Here is a 24,121-nt window from a genome sequence, read left to right as displayed (position 1 = left end):
CCAAATCTTAATGATTTCTGTGTCTCGCTTCTTGACGATGGCTCGCTTTTCACCTCAGCTCCAAGTGCAGCTATTTCTAACAGACAGAAGCACATTTGCCTACTTTTTGTGTTCAATCAATTCCATTCAATTCAGTTGTATTAATGTAGCACCAAATTACAACAATAATTGCCTCAAGGTGCTTTATATTGTAAGGTAGAGACCCTACAATAATACAGAGAAAACAGAGAAAACCCCAACGATCATATGACTCCCTGTGCTCATGCCCCTATGAGCAAGCACTTAGGTGACAGCAGGAAGGAAAAACTCCCTTTTAACAGGAAGAAACCTAGAGCAGAACGAGGCTGTCATCGATGAGGGCCGGTCATCTGCCATGACCGGTTGGAGGTGAAGGGAGGAGGATGTAACAAAACTGATAAAAATACAGGATAAGCCATTTGTGTTAGAGTTGATGGGCGTTATCGGGTGTTTAGCTGATGACAAAGTGTCTCAGTACTTCTTTACGGTCATATTTGCACTACCTTTTTTTTTTTTTGAAAGTTTTCCTGGGTTTTGTTTCTCTTTTTTGTACTTATACCTGGCCTGCTGAGAAGCACCTGCAGGATCGAACACCAGGGCCATGAAGTGTCCTTTCTTCCTTTTTCTGTTTTTGCACTGACATGTGAACAGCAGAGCTTCAACATCAACATATCGACTTGTCATCATAGAAAAGACAAAAATGCACCCAAGTTCACTCAGATTTTCTTGTCTTACTGTACTGATCATGTAATTTAGCACAGCATTTGCTCAGTGCTCTTTAGGACAAGCTGCTGTTGTCGCTCCTGGATGCTGTAACGTTGCATAACTTCTCATATGTGTAGTCTAAGTGCTATCTTTTGAAGCTGTTTTTCACCATTTCATGTGAACATGCAGTTCTGGTAACCACTACAAAGTTATGGATTTCTCCCTGTTAAGTGTGACAGGGACCTCGAATTAAATGCCAAATAAGTTCCCCAGAGGTGTTACCAAGATGGCTGGCAGAGGGTAAGATCAGTTTCTGGAAGGACATATGTTATTTATTTAAGATGCAGCTGTTGTAAACCCATATATCAGTGCTTTCAGAGGTCAGTTATGTTACTGCCCTGCAATGATCTCTAAAGGAATCCACCAATAAAGTAAAATATGTATTCTTCTTGTTGCATTAACTCTACTAAATAAAATATGAAATAGATGTTAACTAACAAAAGTGACACTGAAATGCACATAATTGGATAAAGGATAAACACCTTCTTTGTCTATGACTGGCAGTATTAAATTGAGTTTGAATAGATAATAATGGGCTCTAGCAGCTATCTGGAGTATTTTTTTACAGCCTGAGCTAAAAAAAAAAAAAAAAAAGAAGCCGCAGGTAGCTCCGGTGAGTCATCGCATCTCCCTGACTGACTCTATCCCCCTCAACCACAGCCAGTGGTTTTAAAACAGCCACTCCTGTGATCTTTCTGTCAGAAGGACAGAGGTCAGACCTAAAATACAACACGAGGACACTCACTCTGCTAATGGAAAAGGTGAATCCGGGCTTTCCAGAGCACACGCCCATGAAGCAGAAGCGCAGCTGCCAGTAGAACAAATGTTCACAGATGAAGGTGATGAATGACAGAACCATGGCAGCCCCGAGCATGTAGAAGACCCCTGCCATGTTGTCCACGTCCAGCTGACTGCTCATCACCTCGTTCTTCTCATTGTGGCAGATGCCCGTCAGCCAGAGGGCCTCCAACTCCTCCATCTCACCTGGAGACACATACACACCGGTCAAAAGCGCTGGTCAAGTGTGACATGCAGATGGGTTTGTAGGTGTCTAAATGTATAAATATGTGTACAAAACAAGACGGCACTTGTTTGGTTTTTTTAGATGGGCCATTGTTGCCAAAAACAGCTCAGGTCTCATGTACATGCAACAAATGTCACGTTCTATTATTCTGACTGAATGCCCCCCAGACAAGCCTCCTCATTAAGGACTGCTTATGCAAGGCTAACCCCTTTGTTGTGTTGGTGGGGGGGACCAGAAATACAACTGCCTGCTGGGACTCAGCAGTCCTAGGAGAGGAAGTGTGCATCGTCATGTGAGAAGGGTTTCCGTCTAAAAACTGTGTCGCCGCCAGTTCCGCATCCCTGGGGAGATTACTAAAGGGGGAGGACACGTCCAGAGAGATTTGTTTGATCTGTGTATGAGCTTATGGTGTGTATAACGTATTTTCCCGCTGCTTACATAAAACTATTGCGTGTTCGAATGTTTGCACACATAGGTGTGGTTGTGTTCACTGTGTTTGTATCCCGAGGGGTCAAATTCTGTTTTTCTACCAGATTTGACAAGTCCTTCAACACTAGTGTCCTGATGATTAAATACATCGAGGTAATGGCTCTGTTTTATAGAACAATAGAGTCTGCATCAGGAGGTTGGAGCGGTGGAGGGAGAAGTGGTTGACACAATATCATTTTCCCTACACAATTACGATTGCTGTGCATTTATTGCAGTGTTTGTCAATTTACAGTGAACAATACCAACAAATTAACACCAACAAAGTCCAATAAGAACTTTTTGACTCCACTACTCTTCCTAATGAGGCAAATAGTAAAAACAAAATAAATAAAAAGACATGGATAAACAAGTATGAACAAACATCATGTACCCACTGCTGAGTTTACATAGAAAATATCACGAAGCAGCAGAGCACAGTGACTTTGTTCAAACCAGTGCTCAGTGGTTTTGGATTATTTACACTTGTATCATATGCACATTTTTTTTAATTATTGCTGGTATTTTCAACACACGCAGATTACATTGTAGATCGTTTAGGAGTTTTGTGTTTTGCACTTTAGAAAACATATCAAATGTTTAAACAAAGAAAATGTAAGAACAAAATAAGGTCATTTTGACTTTGATGGCAGCAACATCACAAGTTGAGTCCATTATTATCTGCATAATAATGTTGCTCTTAAACCTGTATATACCTTTCAGCATCAATGGTGCCTTTCCAGGTCATTAGACTCTAACGAACATGTTCCCATCCCAACACTATGTGACAAATCGTCAGTATGTTATGCGTTCGGAGGCATGAGAGCTGTTTGGAATCACTTTGGAAAACACGATTTGATAGGGTTAAGGTTTTGGTTAAGGATTAGGGTTATAGTTAGGCCTGAAATGGAGGGCTGGAGCCTCTGCTCCGGAAACAGAGATGTGTTACCGCCACAAGCGGTAATCTGTTAGATTCAATTGAGAATCCGGATGGTCTCAAAGGGATGTGGAAGGGTACCTTTTGCGTTACTATGCAACGCCTCGGGCTGTTACAAATCGTCGGTATGTTACATGTTGGGAATGAGAATGCTCTAACACCAGATTCAGGCTTTTGAACTGAGCTCTGATTAGAAGCCAGATGGAGCCTCTTCTCTTTGGTCTGGAGAATGCAGGATCCATGTTTTACGAAAAGAATTTTAAATTCAGAATTCACATTTTCCACTTCGTCTTATTACATTTTCAAAGAGCTTAGGTCAAAAGAATACGGCAGTGTTTCTGGATCATTTTCATATACGACTACGTTTTTGCAAGATAGACCTTTAACATACATTTTTAGATGACGCAGTCATCTCACAGACACTGATTTCTGAGTCCGTGCAGTGATTTCTATGACAGAATCATGCAGTCCTGCCCGAGGGCCCAAAGATCACAGACAGTATTGATTTATGGACTTGTCCCTCGCACAGAGATTTCTCCAGATTCTCTGGATGTTTTGCTGATACTATGCAATATACATGATTAGAACTTCAGTTTTGCAATTTTACATTGCGGAACAATATTCTATAATTAGGAATAAGTTCCACAGCTTGCAGACACAGTTTTATTTGCAGATTGGGGAATCTCTGTCCACCTTTGCCTCTGAGAAACTCTGCCTGTCAAACATGCTCTCTTTATAGTTCAGTTCAATTCAGTTTTATTAACCTCTTAAGCCCCAAGCCTAACTGATCTCCTGCCTTTTGCCCCCGTATCAGGGGGCTTAAGAGGTTAATATGGCACCAAATCACAACAATACAACTTTATGCTGTAAGGTAAAGACCCTACAATAATACAGAGAAAACCCTAACAATCGCATGCAGCCCATGTGTAATCACTTGCGTGACAGCAGAGGAGCAAGGAAATATGCCTTTTAACAGGAAGAAACCTCCAGAAGAATGAAGCTCAGGGATGGGTGGCCATCTGCCGCTCGATGGTCCACTCATTTTACTGACTTGTTGAAAGTTCACCTAATTAGTTACAAAATGTTCCTCCAGCTGTTTCTTTTTAGTACCACTTAATTTTCCAGCCTTTTGTTGCCCAACTTTTATGAAAGGTGTTACTGCCAAATTCAAAATGAGCTAATATTTGTTTTATGAAATATTAAAATGTCTCACTTTCAAATTTTCATGTTTTCTGCATTTTACTGTGAATAAAACATGGGTTTAGAATATTTGCAAATCGATGCATTCTGCTTTTAGTTACATTTTTTAACTTTTGTGTTAATTTAATTTTTGTTTGGGTGTACTGACGAAAAACTACTTTGGTTTAGGGAAAGATTGTTGCTTAGGATAAAATATTAACCCTGCATGTTAAAAAACAAAATATACATGTCATCTATGTCCATATGTCGAGGTGAGAGTAGGAGACACAGTGCCAATGAAGACGGCAAAGCTGTGCATGTGTTTGAGACTCCATTGATAAAACCAAAGTATTAGACTTGCTGGGACAAACAGTAGGTTGGTACATTAAGACCTAAAATGAGCCTCAGTGAGGGATACGGAGCACAGTGTTATGTGGTAGTATTAAAGTGGGGGGGCTGACAGTTTTTTCATGCTGATGAGTAACACACAGATAGTCATTGGATGGACTAAAACAAGGAGTATAATCTTTCAACTTGGGGAAATGCAAACTGTTGCAAGGTGATTTTTTTGGTGATTAAAGAACTACTTTTGTCAACAGAGCTGAAACAATGGAATGAGCATCACGTCACATTAGGGCAGAAAGATATGGGTAATAAATGGCCTCAAAAAGGAAATTTAAATGATCAAAGTGGTGGGAGATTACCTGAGAAATATTTGATAGAATAACCTACTTTTTAGACTGACTTGTGTCTACAAAGCACAAATGGGAATTCATTGATTCCCTTTAAATTTCCAAACAGATGTTTAGCTCCAGCATGACTGATTCATCTAAACAGTTTGCAACAGCTCTCCAAACTGAATACTTACTGCTATTAAATCTGCATAGTATGCGCTTTTTTGTAGAATGTGAACCAAATTGATGATAAATTAGATTAACGTGCAGAATTTATCATGTGAAAGAAATATCTATGATTAAAGTTCTTCTCCTATTGCTCTGCTTATTCTTATTTTTCATTGTTCCCACCCCACCCCTCTCCTCCACCTTTACCTGTTCCTCCTGATCCTGCATCATTCCTTGCTGTTCTGTATGCAGTTCCACTATTTCCTGTTGCAAAGCCGCTACTGACCCCTTCCTCTCTGCATACAACTTGACTCAAACAGGAAGCAACAGAAATGAGCAAACATCGATGAGTCTGATCGCTTAACCTGTATGTGTGTTGACAGCCAAACAATCTGCAAGAGGTAACGAGAGGTAATGCTTGATGTGCTGGCCTCGTGTACACGGCAAGATTTTACTTCCATTTGGATAAATTCGTGGAGACGTGTCACAACACTCAAGCATCCACACAGCTACATGTCACAATCACATCCTTTCACAAGCCAGCACTTTAATGTACGCCACTCGGGAAGTTCCCAACAGTGTGTGTCGACGTCTGGATCAATCTGACTCCGAACGATCTGATCCAAGGTGAATGTTCTCTCCGTACTGACCTCTTTATCCATCTCGCACGACACAATGGAAAGTGATAGCACCTGGAAGGCCACATCTGTGTATGTGTGAGTGTGTGTCAGCGTGCTGTAGAGTATAGGATCTGGCAGGTAGTGAGGTGAGCAGTGTGGAGGACATGCTATCAGTCGAAGTGGAGAAGGTGTATTCTCTGAAGGCAAAGATTCACATCAGGAACAGTTGTGTCTTTTATATCTAACTTTTCCTGAGGTACAAAATGTAATGGTAGTACCAAGACCAAGGCGGGTAGTTTCACTATTATTTACCACCTTTATTCTTCAACACATCGTGAACTTCTGTGAACAAGCTTTCTGGTAGTTTCTTTAAGTAGTCTTGAGTAAATGTTTTTGAAGGCTTCTTGAAAGACATTGAAAGCTCTTCTTTGGATGTTGGCTGCCTTTTGTTCTCTTCTCAGTCAAAATGATCCTAAACTGCTTCAACAGTGTTGCCGTCAAGGCTCTGGGCAGACCAATCCATGACTGATAGCGTCAACACTGAGTGTTTTTCTATTCAGGTTCGATTTTACTGCACTGGCTGAGCAGTTGAGAAAAAGAAGAAAAAAATCCCTGAAAATAATCAGTTACAAGAACTGGACTGAAAACTAGTGAAAAAGCAGTCGATATCCAAAGAAACACTTTAAAAGTCCTCCTGAAAGCCTCGAGACCTCTTTTTAAAAATTACCAGAAAGTCTGGAAACAAAATATAAAGAAACGCAGGATGGCTCGAGACTTTTGAACAGTATTGGATATATAACTTTAAAGGTCAGACTCTATTTTCTGTTTCACACAAATATCAGACAGACTCTTCCTGTCTATGCAAATAGATATACCATCAACTCTCCAGTTCATTAGGTCACTTATGTAGATTAATACAACAGCCCTGTGATAAATCCTACTTAGAAATCCTACCATCTTTGGGTGAGATGGGGGTAGCCTGGACCCCTCGTAGAAACAAAAGAGAAAATCATGAAACTGATTTTTTTTTAGCTCAGTGTGACAACCTCTGCTACTTTTTGCTTTTATTTACAGTAAATCATTGTGTGTGTTTCACATGATCCTTCCTTTCATATGTAAAGCCTTCCGTGTGTGAATCTAAACACAGCGAACAACTGTTGTTCAAGTTTAGCTTTGAATAAATATAAATAAAAAAAATATCAGAGTTGCCATTAGCTAAAACCACTGCTTTTTAACCTCCCGGGTCAGTCATTTCATTTAAACTAATTAATCAGACTGCATTTCCCTTTCACAGCTACAGGAGTGAATATGCTAAGGACATCAAACTATTTTCCTGGGGTGCTTTAGTTCCCCCTTGAGTACCCCTTGAACTTTTCCCTTGTTAACATTTCTGACTGGACTAATTTATACAAATAACACAGTCTACATTCAGCAGTTGCACGTTTCATGGGTGGAGAAACTACCACCACTGACAAGTTGGTGACAATTGGTGATTTACAGTATGTACAGTCACATGAAAAAAAGAACTTTCCCAGGTTTCAGTGCAGTCCTAGGAAAAACTAAGAATACCCTTACTGCTTCCTCAGGAATTCAGAGGGTAAGTAGCAGCCAGATGCTACGGGCTTGAGTAAATGATTGACATCTAGCGTATACACTTCTACAAAAGCAGAAAAGTTTTCAGTTTTCCGGTCCGGAGCATTAAGGTGTATGTTAATACAACGCCACCATCTTCTGAGGAGTGGACATCCCAGCACCTCCAATTCACCCCAAAGTCAGACAGTGCAATTCTCAGAGAAACTGCAAAAAAACTCTGTAGATACAAATCAGACTCCACAGGCCTTAGTTAGCGTGTTATGACAGTACAATTAGAAAAAGCCCAAACAGTATGGCTTGTTTGGATAGGTTGTTTTTCTCAAAAAAATGAACATGGCAAAACAACTTAAGTTTGCAAAGTTTATCTGAACAAATCACAAGACGTCTGGAATAATGTTCTTTGGAAAGACAAGACCAAGGTGATTTTTGGCCAGAATGCACAGTCTATGTTTGGAGAAAACCACCACAACTCGAAACAGCATATCAGCGCAAACACCTCATGCTAACTGTCAAGCACGGTGGTGGCGGGGTGATGATTTGAGCCACAGGACCTTGGCCCATTGCAGTCATTCAGTCAGCCATGAACTCCCTAAAGCTTGGTTCATGCAACAGAACAATGATCCCAAGCAGACCAACAAATCTATAACAGAATAGCTGAAAAAGAAAACTAAGCTCTTGCAATGGCCCAGTCAAAATCCACACATCAAAGGTTGTGACCTTAAAAGAGCTGTGCATAAAAAAACGAGTGCAAAAATCAATAAATTGAAGCAATGTGTAAAGAATACTGGGCCAAAATCCCCCCACAAAGATGTGAGAGACTGACGAAATCATACAAAAAAAAAATTCAAGTTATTGCTGCTAAAGGTGGTTCTACAAGCTATTGAATAATGGAGTGTACTTGGTTTTTCACAGGACTGTGATACAGATGAGCTGAATTCATTCTAGGTTCACTATAGTTTCATTTGTCACCTATCTCACTGCATGAACCTCTGCCAGCAGTTTGTAGCCAACCCTCGTCCAAAGGGAGTTGCAAAGTTTGCACCATCACTGTGTACCCAAACCTTGTTTGCTAGCCCAATACTCTGATCATGTAGAGGGTGGCAGCTCAATACTAAGCCTCTCGTGGATCAGTGCTCTCATCATCATCACTCTTTTAGAATGACATCAAACATCCTGCTGCTTTCTTTCAGTCACCACCCAAAACACACGGAGCTGGAGCTTAAAACAAAACAGAACCGGCAAACTGAGAGCATTGCTCTGTGATGCATACAGTATCACATTTCACAGATGGTGTCAACACCATTATTTTCTAGTTCCTCTCCTTTGAATCCTGTATTCAGGACTCTGCCTCCTTTACATTGAAATAACACCATATTGATGTAATGGTGCCACCATAATATATGATGAAGCTGCAGCACCAATTTAAAGAAAGATAAATGTGCTGGTTATAAGCACTCAGTGCTGCCTGCCCCAGAACTCCCTGCACATATCACGTATCACCCAGTGGAGGTGGTGAAGGTTTTAAAAAATGTATGTACTTTTCATTGTAGACTGAGTTTTAAAGTTTTTATATGTCTGTATCTATTAAACTGTACATCAGTCAAAAAATGGGAAGGACTTTACTTTCAAGTGGACCTATTATTCTTTTCTGACACACACACACACACATATATGTATTTATACATATATGTGTGTGTGTGATAAAATATGGCCAGTTTTTTTCTAATTTTGGATTTTTGTGAATGACAGTCGACATCCCTATTCCTATTTTTCTGAGCCTTCTGTTTAAGATGGCTATACCCACCAGATGATACCTACCTGGTAACCATACCCACCTGAGATGAACAGACCCACCTGCTGTCCATACCTTGTGTTCACGAGGGGCAGTCGATCATAGTAAAGGAGGCTTAAAGTGAGAAGAGGTGCTAAAACTGCTTATTTCAGACAGTGGATGATCTATGGGTGTTCAATATTACAAAGGTAAAAAGAAAACTTTGACTTAAGCAAAGTTACTACATTTTTATTTTGACTCAAAACAGAGTCAAAATGAAAATATAGCATTTTAATGGCCGTATCAAACCCCCTTCGATACATTACTGCTGCAGACAAACATTCAAATCATGTCACTGATATATGTATAGGACCATCCTTACTGATGTGCTCCAGACCGAGCCTGAACAAATCAAATATATTTAAGGTGTTCGAGCTGAATTTGGTTTTTCCACCTAATCACTCTGCCGTTCCGTAGGCCCTGTTCCTGAAATCAATGTGGAGACATAAGACGATCACAACAATCAAACAACATCTACAGGGTTCAGCATTTCAAGACCACCTTTGTCCAGCATTACTCCTAGCAATGTTCAGTTAAGGTCAATATTTAATTTTTTTGCCAAAGCGGGCTTTTGCAAAGACACCTCCCGAGCTACCAAATAACCAAACCATCCCCCGTTGAAACTTTCATTTCTACAGCCACAGCAGCTGCAGCCTTTCAGGCCTGCTGGCACCGCGCTGTTGATTAAGGCCTGCGCTGAGCCAACCTGGCTCTCGAGGCCTCATCCTGCAGCTTGACAGCCTCGCTGACTGCTGGGTTTCATCAGCAGGCTCTTGGGTTGTCACCGTAGCGAGCACCGGCCACCTTCTGAGTCACTGCTCCTTCCATGACTCCAGTTTTACTACCCCGATGAGAGCATGACTTCACTTTGTTATTTTCAACCTGAATGATTATTGTACAAATTAAGGCTGCAGCAGAAGTTTCTTAAAAGTAATGGTCTATTTAATTTGCCTGTAATATCACTATCACAACATTACTTGCCCAAGACCTCTCTGCAGTAGGCAATAGTCACTGCAGTTATGACACTAAAAACACATCATTATCTTTAAAAAACTAAATTTACATGACAATTATCTAATCTTTTAAGACTATAATGACTTGCATAACTTGTATAATTGTTATATGAGATACGAGACACTAGAATATTTATTAATTTCCTGTATTGCATCATTTCAGTCCTTACCATCTCCAAATAGCATCAGAATTGCCAGATCCACGGCCCGTTTCCACCCTGAGTCTTTCTGGATGGCGATGCCGTATCCGGTGGAGGCAAACACTTTGCCGCTCCCGATGGTGACCAGCTTACACCCCTCATCTCTGCCAGCCATGTAGTTTAGCACTGCAGCATCATAGATGAAGGCATCCAATTTGCTGTGAAGGATGACAGAAGAAAAATGAGCTGGAAGTCAAAGCTGTGAAGCCACCTTCACCACAAATAGTGACAATGTTCAAATCACTCTCTCATTCGCTGATTCATTATGTCAAATGGAGATTTTAAGACACTGAATCACAATCATCTGTGTCATTGAATGGTCTGAGAGGTTTCCTGTAAAGTACGGTGTGATTAGGCAGTAAAGAAAAAAGGCAGGTGTAAGTCATTTTTAATGATATGTTTGTCTCTGCACATTTTTGCATGTTGACCTGACCTGGTATCCACTGCACTGCCTGCAAACTCCAAGCTATGCTTGTTTATGATTTAATTGGTATTAATTCTCTTTTTTCAGGTAACAGTTAATAAGAAATTGCAAAACACTGAGAAAATTTACAAGGAAATTGAGTTTCTCTCATATAAAGTGCTACAAGGCAAGACTGTGTGATCTTTTTAAGGCAGTACTAGCACAGAGGCAATTCAGTTAAAATACAAATAAAATATAAATTAGTACAGTAAACCAGGTAGGAGACATTTAGGCCATTATCTCTTCTGTAATGAGGAAAGGAATCTATTTTAGGTTGCTCTCTTGTCATGGAAATTGCTTAGGTGTCATCATGTGATAGATAACACCTAAACACCGGTCATAGAGTTCAAATATAAACCTCACTGTTTAAATGACCAATTCCATTCAGATGTGAAGAAGTAAAATATATCACTTTTGTTTCCAGTGTTGAGAACGAATCTTCAAGCTTAGTAACTAAACTGACCATGAGACCAAAGTGTTTTAGGGTCTGGGGTGGTGAACTGCCATGTTTCCTGTAAAACCTCTGCATTGTGTTCTATCCATATTAACCCTGGGTTAACAGATACAATGACATGACGGTCTTCAGATTGGTGACAAATCTCCACCAAGGGCCCCTCAGGGCTCCAGGACCTCTGTGCCCTTCATCACAGGTTCGTCCCTGTTCTGTTTTCTTCAGCCGTGGTGGGTGAAAGCATTTGAAGACAGAGAGAAAGAGTGAAGAGGAAGTAAAGATGTTACCTAGCTTTCGGAGCAAACGCATGCTACGCTGCTATTCTGGGTGCCAGTGGCAGGCAGATACGCTGCCCACCCACATTACCCAGAATGCTCTCTTTTCCTCTGTCTCCCTCTCCTTTTTCCTTCATCATCTTTTCTGTGTATTGCATCAGTACAGGACCTCACGGCTCCATAACACAGTCTCTCTTCTCCCTCCTGAAATCTTTTCAACTCCCTCCTAGCGTCCCACATCAGGCCCGCTATCTCTCTGCTCCTCACCCAGTCTTCAGACTGTACAGGGCTTCGTCTACATTCTTCTGGTGGAAGCTCGTCATGTAGGCATGCATGTCCCGGTAGTTGTTGCGGATGTTGCGTTCTGTGCTCCCATTGGGCACCGTGCCGAACCGGAACGGCGGCGAGAATTCGTTAGGCTTCTGGAACTGCGGTGGGGGGTTTCGGGAAAAGAAAACACACAGAGAAAAGAGCAGTGAGCTGCCTTTTAATGCACTGTTAAGCAGGACTTTAGCAAGCGTAAAATCAACTAACTGTTTAGAGATGTGAAGAATCCTTGGACAAGTTTAGACAAATATGTATGACACATCAGATCAAGTTCAGAATAAAGATCTGCAATTTATGTTAGAAGCATAAAATTGCTGAAAAAAATCAAAGCAGCAGTTTTAGTTTCTTAGTTTTATTTCTTATTTAATTACTTGATGAAATCATTAATTTTTTTATTTTTCTAGATTAAATGGCAAATTCAAAATGCACATCAGTCTCATCCATCCATCCATACAGGGTTGTGTCCCCTTATGGGAAGCAACCTGTGCAATCGTTTTGCAATCAAGTGTGGAAAGATGTTGAGAGTGTAACACCCTCGACCTCTGGACAGAGGAAAGATAAAAATTTAAATGCAACCACCAGGCAAGCATTTTTTTTTTATTTGTTGTAAGGAGGTTCTATCTATTTTTACTCTGTGACTGAGCTATTACATTAAACTACATTAAAGTTACAATAAGCTAACGGCCCCATTCTGAAAACCACATGTTGCACCTGCATCAAAACTAGCTACAGTAGCAAGTTAGCAGAGAGATCAAATAAGTTCAAAGCACTGAATCAAAACACTCATCCATAATATTTTGGGGGTTTTTTGTCTCATCTTCCTCCCCTCACCCCCTACCGGTCACAGCAGATGGCTGTTCCTCCCTGAGCGTGGTTTTGTCGAAGGTTTCTTGCAGTTAAAAGTGAGTTTTTCCTTCCCACTGTGTGCTTGCTCAAAGCGGGCTGCTGTCTGCAGTAATACAGGCTCCTTAACTTACAAAATAAAGCACCTTTAGGTGGCTGTTGTTGTGATTTGCTGCTATATAAATAAAACTGAATTGAATTGAATATTCATTCTAAATTTAAAAAGTAAATTAATAAAATATAATAGACACTAGTTGCACTCCAAATTAAGTAGCCCACTCTCACATGTGTTCACACCCATGTGCTCCTTCACCCCACAAACTATCACATTGCCTTAAATTCACACCTTTTTGTCTGACAGGCCTGACACCTGGTCAACGTACTCCTCCTGGATCATGAAGGCAGCCAGGTTGGCAGTGTAGGATGCCAGGAAGATGACAGCAAAGAAGGCCCACACTGACACCATGATCTTACTGGTGGTGCCTTTGGGATTCTGCACAGGGACAGAGTTGTTGAAAACCAGACCCCAAAGCAGCCAGATGGCCTTACCGATGGTGAAGGAGGGGCCGCCAGGCTCTGGGAGACAGAATGACAGGAGAGGAGGGGGAGGAGGAGGAGGAGGGGGAGGATGCAAAGAAAAATGGGAGAAAAAAAGGGATCAGTTTTACAGATCACAGGTATTACCTTGCTTTATCTGTGTTTACTCATTGAAGGACTCATTTGATGGATGGGAGCAACACGGCATAGATTTAGCCCCATCCTTTAGTTTCTCAGTGATCGCAGGATATGCTGTACAGTCAACATCTGTTCTTCCAGACATGGCAATGACAACCCACTGTTACACACTAGTAACTCTGCTCCACCTACCTCTACGGGAGTATGACAAGGTGGCAGGAAGGATACACTACCTACCACAGAAATGAGGAGAGGGACGAAGGTAGGTGGGGGGGAGATGGGCACACAGCAGGCTGCAATTACATATGCTACAGCTGCAGCAGCAGTACAGGACAACAGCCTTACACAACCCAGCGATTAAGTGACACAACCCATAAGACATTCAGAAAACAGCACTGTAGGAAACATTACTCCAAACTATTTTATTCCCTTCGGTCCTTGAACGAAAAAAAAGGCTGTGAGCAGCAATATAACACTTCTCTGATTTTATCTTGAGAGGTTGCTATTGTGGCAACTTAATACAATCCTCAGAGTCAAACAGAGCGAGCATATAAAAGCTAGAGGAAAAAAAAGGAAACCCAGAATGAATCTGAGCCATTGATTTTGATAGGCAAGTTGATATGAATGGAGTGCTGAGACTGCATTTGATTCAACAGGGTAGTGTTGTTTGATACTGTCAGACATCATTAGACCTGACATACATTTTCAGTGTAAGGTACCAGATCTTGTTAACTGTATTCAGCAGTTTTACAACCGTAGATGTGGCGGTGTAATGCTGCTGTAATATTTGAGAACAGAAACGATTTTGTAATGCAGGAACAGAGGAGTCTTTGTTTTTGCGCAGCGATGCTAAGAATACTTAAGATCAGCTATCTGGTTCTTGCCAATGATCCTTTTCATTAGTGAAAGAGCTTAAGTGACTATAGATGCAGATAAGCACTCAAGACATCACGTAGGAAGTCCCAGAGCTCCAGTTGAACTCATTCAGACGGGATTGTCAAAGTAATTTAGCGCCTGGAGGGCTCAGTTTGAATGCTGCATTCAAGTTAACAAAGCCTGCTGGCTAAGATTGCATTAGAGCACATCAGATTGCCTAAAAATGTACCTCATTGTTACCTTTTAGCAGCAGGAATCGAGTGGGTCTGTGTTTGTGTGTTAATGGACGTGTGTGTCCTCTCACCTCGTCCGTCTGCCAGACAGCGATTGTAACCCACCGGGCTAAAGTACTCAAACACAAACACAGCCACTGCCGACACGATCAGCAGCATCACAAACATCATCACCCAGACGTCAGCACTGAAGGGCTCTGAAAGAGAGAGGGAAACAGGGAGGGAGGTTGTGAGAAGACAGAGAAAAGAAGTTCATTAAAGCAAATGAAAGTAAATTATAATATAACCCCCCCCCACCCCTCTCCTCCCCACCACCACCCCTCGGGTATCAACATGCTTATTTGTATTCAGACGCTATGTGCTTTGTGCTTGTCACATTTATGGATTTTGTCTGAGTTTCTGTGAACACTAACAAGCACCTCTGAAGAGAAACACTGAGAAGAAGGCACGTTTTCCAATTGCTTTGTAGTTTGTATCGTATATTATGGTCTGTGACAAACACCATAGTGTTGTAGCTGACAAAACAATCCCCACCAAAGGTTCACCAGACAGCTCTTCCTGAGCAGTTCACAGTCAGTTAAATTTGTCCAATTTTCAGCTCTATAGTATTTTGCAATTTCATTTTTCTAAGCACTTTCATGAGGTCCAACTCTTTTCCTTTCATTCTTTACATTATATCACTTTTTAAACAATAACAAATCAGCATATTTATAGTACTGTTTAAAGTCTTAACAACCCCTCATTTCATTATATTTTGCTTAGAAAATGGGACATTTTCTTTATTGAAATGTGTGTAAACATATATGGAAATACAACATGTAAGTATATAAGGAAAAAAAGAGTTTGTACAATTGTAATGAGCTTCAGAGTCGATGTTTGGTACGTCAACTCTCTTAGACAGCATTTTTGTCATTTCTTTATTTAGGAATAGTTCTTTAAGTGTTTTGGGGATCATTGTGATGCTGAAAACGTAATTATTACTTAATTAATTTGCCCATCAGACACTTACCAGATGGTGTTACACGGTGGATCAAACTTTGATGGATGTTTATAATTCTAATGAATTTTGACAAGATCCCCAACAACACTTTGCCGAAATGCATCCCCAAACCATGACAGGGCCACTCCATCAGACCTATTGTCACTGATTTTCAGTCCAGTTCTTGTGTGTCCTTTGCTTAATAATGGATTTTGTCCTCCACTTGTGCAGTTTCCTCAAATATTTTTTGAAGTTTTTAAGTAATAGCTCTTTGGACCTTGTTGCACCTTGTTGGTGCAAAAATATTTAATACCTGTTTTTTTTTAGATTTAACTTAAGAAATGAAAGAGGAAAGAAACGTGTTTTTGTAATAGGCTTATTATATTTTTACTGCCAGCATTTTAAATATTAAACTAGCTAAACCAATAAAGCACCTTTTACTTTGATGGAAACATGCACTGGAAATACACTGCATTTGTCAAATCATGAAAAATTAGCTGACAAAACAAGACGATTGTAGTTTCTGCCTACTCCTTTTTCACTTTAAAACATCCCAATGAGCTTTAGAACAACAGAAAGAGTGTCCTGATAAATGTGTGAAAAACGCCTGCCCCCGTGTGCAACATGAAATGAGATTCTCTGGCACAAAGGAAAAAGGACAAAACTTTAAGCTCCTTCTTCAGTTATTAAGAAAAAAAATTCCTAAAAATGTTAAACATCTGCTATTCCATTAAACTTTCAGAATAACCTCTCCGTGGACCTTGTAGTGAGATTTTTTTGTCAGCTGCTGTTTTCAAGGCCATAAATTTATCACCTGCATTGAATGCCAACAATAAAAATGATTCTTGAAACTTTTTTCAATACTCATCACTGCAGCCATACCTTTTCCAAGTGATTTTGACTGATATCTTGCTCTCTGTTGCTTTTTATGTCTCTGGGTTGTTAAATTTGTTAGTTTTATTGCTGCCAGAACAGGTTGTTCACCACAAACAAGCAATGTACTCATTTTGTTGAAAACCTAGTGTCGTCTCTGTCTGTGATTCTGCATTTATTATGCGATATGAGTGTGTGTGCGCATCTGATTGTTCTTGATTGTGCTGTACATCTGCCAGGACCATCAGGTCTGTTTTTACTTACCTAGAAAGGCCGACGGGGAGACGGTCCCATTGCTACGGGAGACCATGACACTGATGCCCGTCTCAATGAACGGCACAGAGAAGTCGATGACCTCTGACCTTTCCTCGTTGATGGTGAGCGAACCCACCGCCATGTGGGCGTTCTTATCCACTACCTGAGGAACAAACAGGCAGACATGGACAGGAGGGAAACATAGAAGCTCAGTGCTGAATATTCCCAGGTCTTTAAGGGGGATGGTAAATCAGTGCTATCATTTTTAAACTATCCACCATGTTTGCTAAGAGACCAACAGGCTTTTCCTAAAGATTGAAATCAGGAGGAAAAGGAGATCATTTCCACACTGGGTCAGAGCTGAACTCCCCACCAGCCCAGCCTCCCTCTAAGTGTGTACAGGTATATTTAGTCCAAAGTTTCTGGAGCCTCAGGCCATGAATAAAAAAGGAGCACAAAAGACTGTTAAAAAGGGATGTATGTACGCCAGAGTGAACAGGAATCCTGCATGCTGCTTGTTCCCTCTGTTTGTCACACTTCTTCATAGTGGCCCGCTCTCTTCTTGCTCTCTCGTTCTGTTCTGTTTTCTGCATCTGTTGTCCTATTTCCCCCATTCAAATTAAATCATTAGCTGCTTGCTTAAGCATTTAAGGATGTGTACTAATGAATTTGTGCATGGGTGCACTGCACATTTGCATAGCACTGCCTTTATGCCAATGTATAACAGCAGCAAATTTACACCACAATCTATGGTAACTGGTCTGGAGATTTACTTAATTTACACTACACTGCACATCTTCACTAATCAATGTTCCCATCGTAATAATGAAATAATTCGCTCAATGTCATGATAAGTTAGGTCTGACATTGCGTTCATTTGTGAAGGCTGCATTGTGGTGGATGTGTAATGTGTGCAGGAGAGAAATGGGTCTTTCCTTGAGGCTGCTTTCTCCCTCTCTGCCTCTCTTGCCCAATCACTCCACCTTTCTCTACATGCATTTTTCTTTCCCCATCTCTGATTAGGACCATCATAGCGTCCTCTTGAGTTTTTGTGGAGTTGATCAAAGCCTCCCCTCCCCCCCCCCCCCCACCCAAGGCCAAGCTATAGGGAACAAGTGCTGAAGCAGTGAGAAACCAACAGAGAAATGACACAGTGTGCGAAAACCAAGCTAAAAGGGTTTGTTTAGTTTTTTTCCTCTTTTTAACGTCAAAAATTTAAAAACTTCTAAATTAACATGGAAAAAGTTTATTATCTATGATTAACTCGAAGATGTCAAACTGTTGCAGTTCTTTGCGTACTGTGTTTTAGTAACATTACAAATAGACGATGATCAAACTTCTGGTTTATAAGAAATCACTGATCACAATCCAAACAGTGTTAGCACCATATGCTAACACTGTTCAAAAATCACCAGCATTTGCTGCCCCAGTTGGTCCAGCAAATCTCCCAGCGTTGAGGAAAACCCCTAACGCTGGGAGATTTGCTGGACCAGGATTTCGGGCAAAGTAACGTCCATCCACTCTCTTATTTATAATAAGAAAGAGTAACTCTCTTATTTATAGGTTATACATCAAAGGCCGTTCAAAGAACTACATTTTTGACATGGCCTCGATACTTGCAGACAGTTAAAATAATAAAACTGGAACTTTTGGAAAGTCTGGTCATTGTTCACTGAATCATTGCTTGTTTTTTGTGTGTGTGCAGACAGGAATTTCTGTCTGTGTCTTATATAGTTAGAGCAAAATAAAACTCACTATAAAAATAACCAAAAATTAAACTAAAGCATAACACTTACTGACTGTAGCAGTATCTGTATTTGATTTCATACTTTAGGCACTTGATTGCTTAATTGATTTTAAAATGCTTAAAATCTGAAAGTCTGTGTACTCTAATGATATTTTCAAACGAATCATTAAAAATCTGGGGAGAATTAGAAAATAATGAAAATATGTTGAATAAATAAACATAAAGCATAATAAATACATTCAAATTGGGTCCACAGTCCCAAAGGCAGACTCCCAAACCAAAGACAGCCTGGGAGAAAACTTTGACAGTGACAATCTGATATTAACACGCTGTTACACATAACATACATAAATCTATGACCCAACCACAAAAGGAGCAATAAACAATATAGATAACATCATGATAATGGCAGCATTATGAAACCGATGGAGGTAAAATGTTCAGAGCAGGTTTTCTGTAGCCGAGCTCTGGCAGTTATTTCTTGATGTGTCCTCCAGCTGTTATCATGACCACACCAGGAATGACACAGTGTGGAAAGAAATAGCGGAGAAATTTCAGCAGTTTTATCATGATGCAGTCTAAATGCATTAAATTTGATGTCTCACTCAACGGTAAGGTTCAATCCATGTCACACAGCTTAGCTTTCATTAAACCTATCACATAGTTGCTATAATCTCATTCCCTGTACGTGTAATGTGCCAGTGTAATGCAGCCATCATTAATACACCTGTCGTTTTCCTACTGTGACAAGTCAAACATCTGTCAAGAAAAATGTCTGTTAATTAACAGATGTTAAGTGCTCGCCTTCCACTTAATTCTGTTACTCTTTTTGGATATCAGCTCTCACCAAATGTTACAACACTGGCTAATAAGTGACTAATAAATATTTATAAAATGAAAAGAATTACGGTCACCTGGCCGCCTTTTTAGGGCCTTCTAGCAAAGAGATGTTTCTGTAGAAGAGCTGTTTCAAAAATTATTTCACTATCTACAACAAAATGAACTGAACAAAACACTCACATATAAAATGTGCTGGTCTTACTGTTTTTTAGCGATCTTTGGGTTTCTGCTTTAGTGACACTGTACAGGTGTGAGTCATAGTTCATGTGATTTTGAGTCCTTATTCTACCTTTATGTTTAGTCTAGTGATGAGTTTCAGGTTTTGCAATCCAATGTTTTGGTTTAGATTTAGATTTTTATAAGTTGTAGCTCCTTCGCTGTTTTCTGTGCCTGTTCCATGCTTAGTTATGCTTGTGTGTTTCTTTGTCTTTTATTTCCTGTTTTGCCTTTAAGGTCAGTTTTCCTTCATATATATATATTACTTTTGTTATCTGATGATCCTGACTGCTCTCACGTGTCTCTCATTCTTCTTTTGTTTCTTGTTCCCAATCAGCTCAGGGTGTATAACTAGTCTTGACTTTTTGTTTGGGTGTATAACTAGTCCTGTCTGCTTCTTTTGTCTAGTGACATTTTTCGTCTTTGTTCTTTTTCTGATTGCTGTGTGTTTCTGTGATCTCAATACTCTTTTAGATTTCTGTTATGTTGACTTTTATGTTTTTTTTTCACTCCACCCATGAAAGGAAAAAGTAATAAACTCATGAAAAGCAATGCAACCTCAGCTTATGATGTCTTGCTCTAGTTGCAATAACATATCTCAGTGAGCTAACTAAGGATCCAGGCCGAGATACCAGTCAGTGACTCTGGCAATCACAGGTTGTAAAGAAAAATGTTTATTTCCTGATTATCTGGCAAATGTTTGCGGAGAGTCACATGAGGAAACTGGAAGCAAAGAGGTTTTTATGATTTCACTACCGCTGAAAGAGCACTCGCAGAGTGTTTCCAGACAGACCGTTCTCACTCCCGAGGCGTAACATCCCGATGTTTTCTTACGTCCCGCGGCGTTCCTGAGGAGCGCAAAAGGTGACCTTCCGCGTTCTTATGGTACGAGCCGGGTTATGGCAGAAATCCAGTGGAATGACGGTCCCGCGGTAATAGACGTTCCAGCCCTGTATTCCAGCCCTAAACCTAACCTTCTCCCTAGCCCTAACCATAACCTTATTCCTAACGTTAACCACCACTTTAATGACGTTAAATAGTGTTTTTAATAGCGATTTTAAAGAGAAGAGCAAACATGTGTAGATTGAGTCCAAACGGTTCTCACAGGTCCTCAGTTTTCCGATGTCGTCATGTAGGAACGTGTTGGGTGCCCGAAAACGTAATATGTTGATAATTTGTCACCTAGCGTAAAATGTTACGCTTTGGGATGAGAACGTGTTGTTCCAGAAAACCCAGCATCTTCTATGTAAACTAGAAGATGAAGCAATTTGCTAGCGACCGCAGGAGGTTTTGGTGCAGCACACCTCTTCACCTGGTCTTAGTTAGCAACTTCCACTTTTTGCCCTAGCGACCTGAGGTTTCCAGGGAGTTGTTAGCCTGTGCGACTGAGGACTGACAGACAACAACCTGCATGCAAGTTTTCCATGAAATAACACGAACTTACACAGAGATATACATTGAAAAAAATCATCAAGTATTAAGAGTCTGTGCACGTGGAATGGACATCACATGGCTCTCAGATCACAACCATTTCATAATCAAAATAGTTGTCAATCAAATCTCTTACTAAGATGAAGAAAGATGTGCATTTGCTTTCTTAATCGCAATAACACAATCAAACAATCGGCCACTATTGTGCAAGGAAGCAATGTCTGCATCAGAATCTGTTTATTTATGGTGCACCTTTTTCTGTCATACCTCATTCATGCTGACTAAATGAATGAATGAATGAATGCAAATAATACAATAGATGGTAGGCACCACCATCAGCAACACACTGCTACCAATGATGAGCTATACAAATATAAAGCACTGCAGTTATACTGTAAGTCCAATCGTTATGATGGAATTCAGAGAAAGAAATTAAAAATACTTAGATTTTGAGTATAAACTATAATTGTGGCTCTCTATTGGTTCAATAATGGTTGTATGGCGACGTCTCCAGTGCTTTGCTCCAGCATTTGGCCAGCTATGAAATCCACAGTGAGCTGATTTGAAATTGACCAAACCGTCCCAGAGGGTATTTTCAAGCTGATGCTTTCTTTTTTTTCAGTGTTGGGATAAACTTAGAACAACATTGATCAGTTTTCTGAACAACAATATACTGCATTTATATCTACATCTGCCTACTGCAGTGCAACAGTATCTAAGGCAGTAATTTATTTTAAAAAGATAAAAAAAAACTAACATGGAATCTGGAAGAGTAAAAGAAAACATTCTCACCTCTCCAACCATGCCGTTCCAAGTCCCATTAACCTTTTTGCCGTGTTTGCCGTTGGTGACCAGGTAGAGGTCATAAGTAAACTTGACCGTCTTGGCGATTTTCTTCAGGATGTCGATACAGAAACCTTTGCAGCAGCGCTTGATGTAAATCCCTGAATCACCTGTTTGATTGCTGGACAAAGAGGAATAAATGCAAATCAGAGAGCAGGATAAAAGGTTTCACGAACTCGAGATCAAAGTTTTGTTTGGTCTGAGTACATAAAACCAGCAAATGCAAAAGAAAGAAGACATCACCAAGGTTTGGCACTGATTACCACACCTGGAAATACTAGGTTCAGATATAAACACTTTTAATGTGGATCTTTTTTTTTACTTACATACCTTTTAAGTTTGCTTTTACAATGCAAATTGTTGTTTGTTTGCTTTTTTTTAGCAGGCTTTTTCTGATTTTGCACTGTTGGATGGACAATAATTTCCTCAGTGATTAATAAAGTATTCTGGCTGTGATTCGAAACAAGGATTTGATTTAACTCTGGGAAATTAAAATTTTACCATATTTTATGACCTTTTTTAGATCAAACTATTAATGAAAGAATCAGAAGCAGTTGTAACAACAGTAAAAATCCTTCCTGGACGCAACCAAAAGATAGTGCCCATACACATGCTCATTCAGGAGGGCTGAATTGAGAAGACTTCTTACTGAGAGAAACATTTTACTTCCTGCTTCCTGATTATCCTGATTGCTTTCACCTGTGTCTCAGTCCTCTTTTGTTTGTTGGTCCCAATCAGTTCAGGATGCATGAATAGTCTTTTTTTTCTTTGGTCTCATCAGATTGTTTGTCTTCTTTCTCCATAGTGCAGTATGTACTTTATCATGCTCTTTGGTAGTTGTGTTATGCAGACCTTGTTTAGTTTTTTGGATTTTGTATACAGTCAATAAATTTGTCTTCCTTTATACACTCCACCCTGATATGAAAAGAGTAAGAAACTCATGAAAAGCTAGTCCACCATGAGGGAGACAGCAGTTGATGACCTCTTGCTTGAAATTATAACTCACCCTAGTGAGTTGCAGGATGTAGGAAAAATGTATATTTTCCGGCCGGAAAATATTTTCTGGCACTCATTAGGTGAAATTAGTACCAAAGGGGCTTTTCGAGGATTGACTGAACCCACCGGGCTAAAGTATTCAACTATAAGAAATTAAAAATTCACTGTTTAATCACCTTTTTTAGATCAAATGATTCTTGAAGAACCTCAGAAGCAGATGTAACAACAGTAAAAATCCTTACTAGATGCGACCTTATGACCGTTCACATGCTCATCAAGGGGGGCGTGCTACTCTCATTTAACACCTTATTTATTCTGGGACTCCTCTCGAGATCTATGTTAAATTTTTCTGCTGTCACAAAGAGAGATAAAGAAAATCTTTCATACCTCTTGCAATAACTCTCAACAGTGCAACTTTATGTTACGTTACCATATGTTATGTCCATATATGTTTTTATATCCTGCTGCTCCTGAGCACATAACAGAAGGTTTTCTTTAATTCTAACACATGGGTACCGGACTGACTAAGCCTAACAATATAGATTCAGTAGCTGTTGTTTGTTTTTTTTCCTAATTGAACTGAAACTAAAAATTTAATATTCATAACAGATAAAGATAACAAGTCGATTCAAGCTTTCTATCTGAAGCCTTTCAGCCAAAAAATCCAAAGCAAACTACTGCCAACAGCTTAATGACACAAAAATATAATATATTCACAGACATATATATAAAAATGTGATATACATATGCCCCTATTAATAACAAATTTACTAAAAAGACCACAGTTTGACTTTGCGGTCACGCTGTTATCATATGAAGACAACTTGATGATGCGCTGACTTTACTTCAGCACAAAGTAGAAAAAAACATTTACTAGTCTGAAGCCTAAACTGTTAGTGCATGTTAGTTTAGTGCTTCTCTTTTATATTCTTTTACACTTGAATTCGAAGCCTGTGCTATGTTTAATACATCCATCTAACACTGCAAACCACAGGGAAAAGTTTAATATGTCACGACTAATACTCACTTCTCTCAGAGCAAGAGAAGAGAGCACGTAAACACATTTAGAGGCTGTCATCCAAATTACACAGTCATGAGGGACTAAGAATAACGCACTTTGGGGCAAACATTTAACCAACCTGTGCGTCATCAGTCAATGGGTTGTTTTGGCTTACAGCAGATACAGGTGCACAGCAGCTGTGAATGGAAGCTCTGGCACTGTTTGTTGGATATTTCCAGTGCCAGACTAAGGACAAATGTATTTGTTTGAGTGTTTTGTATTCACACAAGGGTGTGTCAACTTCAATTTAT

The 24,121-nt window shown here is 39.9% G+C and overlaps 1 protein-coding gene across 9 annotated transcripts in view; it reads right to left on the bottom strand.

The window, feature by feature from the left end:
* Window positions 1-24,121, bottom strand: part of grin2bb (glutamate receptor, ionotropic, N-methyl D-aspartate 2B, genome duplicate b) — a 141,106-nt gene that overhangs the window by 9,054 nt on the left and 107,931 nt on the right. For all 9 annotated transcript variants that reach the window (XM_085161927.1, XM_085161920.1, XM_085161922.1 and 6 more), the window contains 7 exons: window positions 21,764-21,935; window positions 16,747-16,900; window positions 14,702-14,827; window positions 13,193-13,422; window positions 11,944-12,104; window positions 10,458-10,645; window positions 1,529-1,767 (listed from right to left, as the gene is read on the bottom strand). In XM_085161927.1, coding sequence (XP_085018053.1) covers window positions 1,529-1,767; window positions 10,458-10,645; window positions 11,944-12,104; window positions 13,193-13,422; window positions 14,702-14,827; window positions 16,747-16,900; window positions 21,764-21,935 — 1,270 coding nt within the window. The remainder of the gene's footprint in view (window positions 1-1,528; window positions 1,768-10,457; window positions 10,646-11,943; window positions 12,105-13,192; window positions 13,423-14,701; window positions 14,828-16,746; window positions 16,901-21,763; window positions 21,936-24,121) is intronic.

The sequence above is a fragment of the Neolamprologus multifasciatus genome, chromosome 6 (assembly GCF_963576455.1).
Source record: "Neolamprologus multifasciatus chromosome 6, fNeoMul1.2, whole genome shotgun sequence".
In the NCBI taxonomy this organism is placed as follows: Eukaryota; Metazoa; Chordata; class Actinopteri; order Cichliformes; family Cichlidae; genus Neolamprologus; species Neolamprologus multifasciatus.
This window is presented reverse-complemented; position numbering and strand designations above follow the sequence as displayed.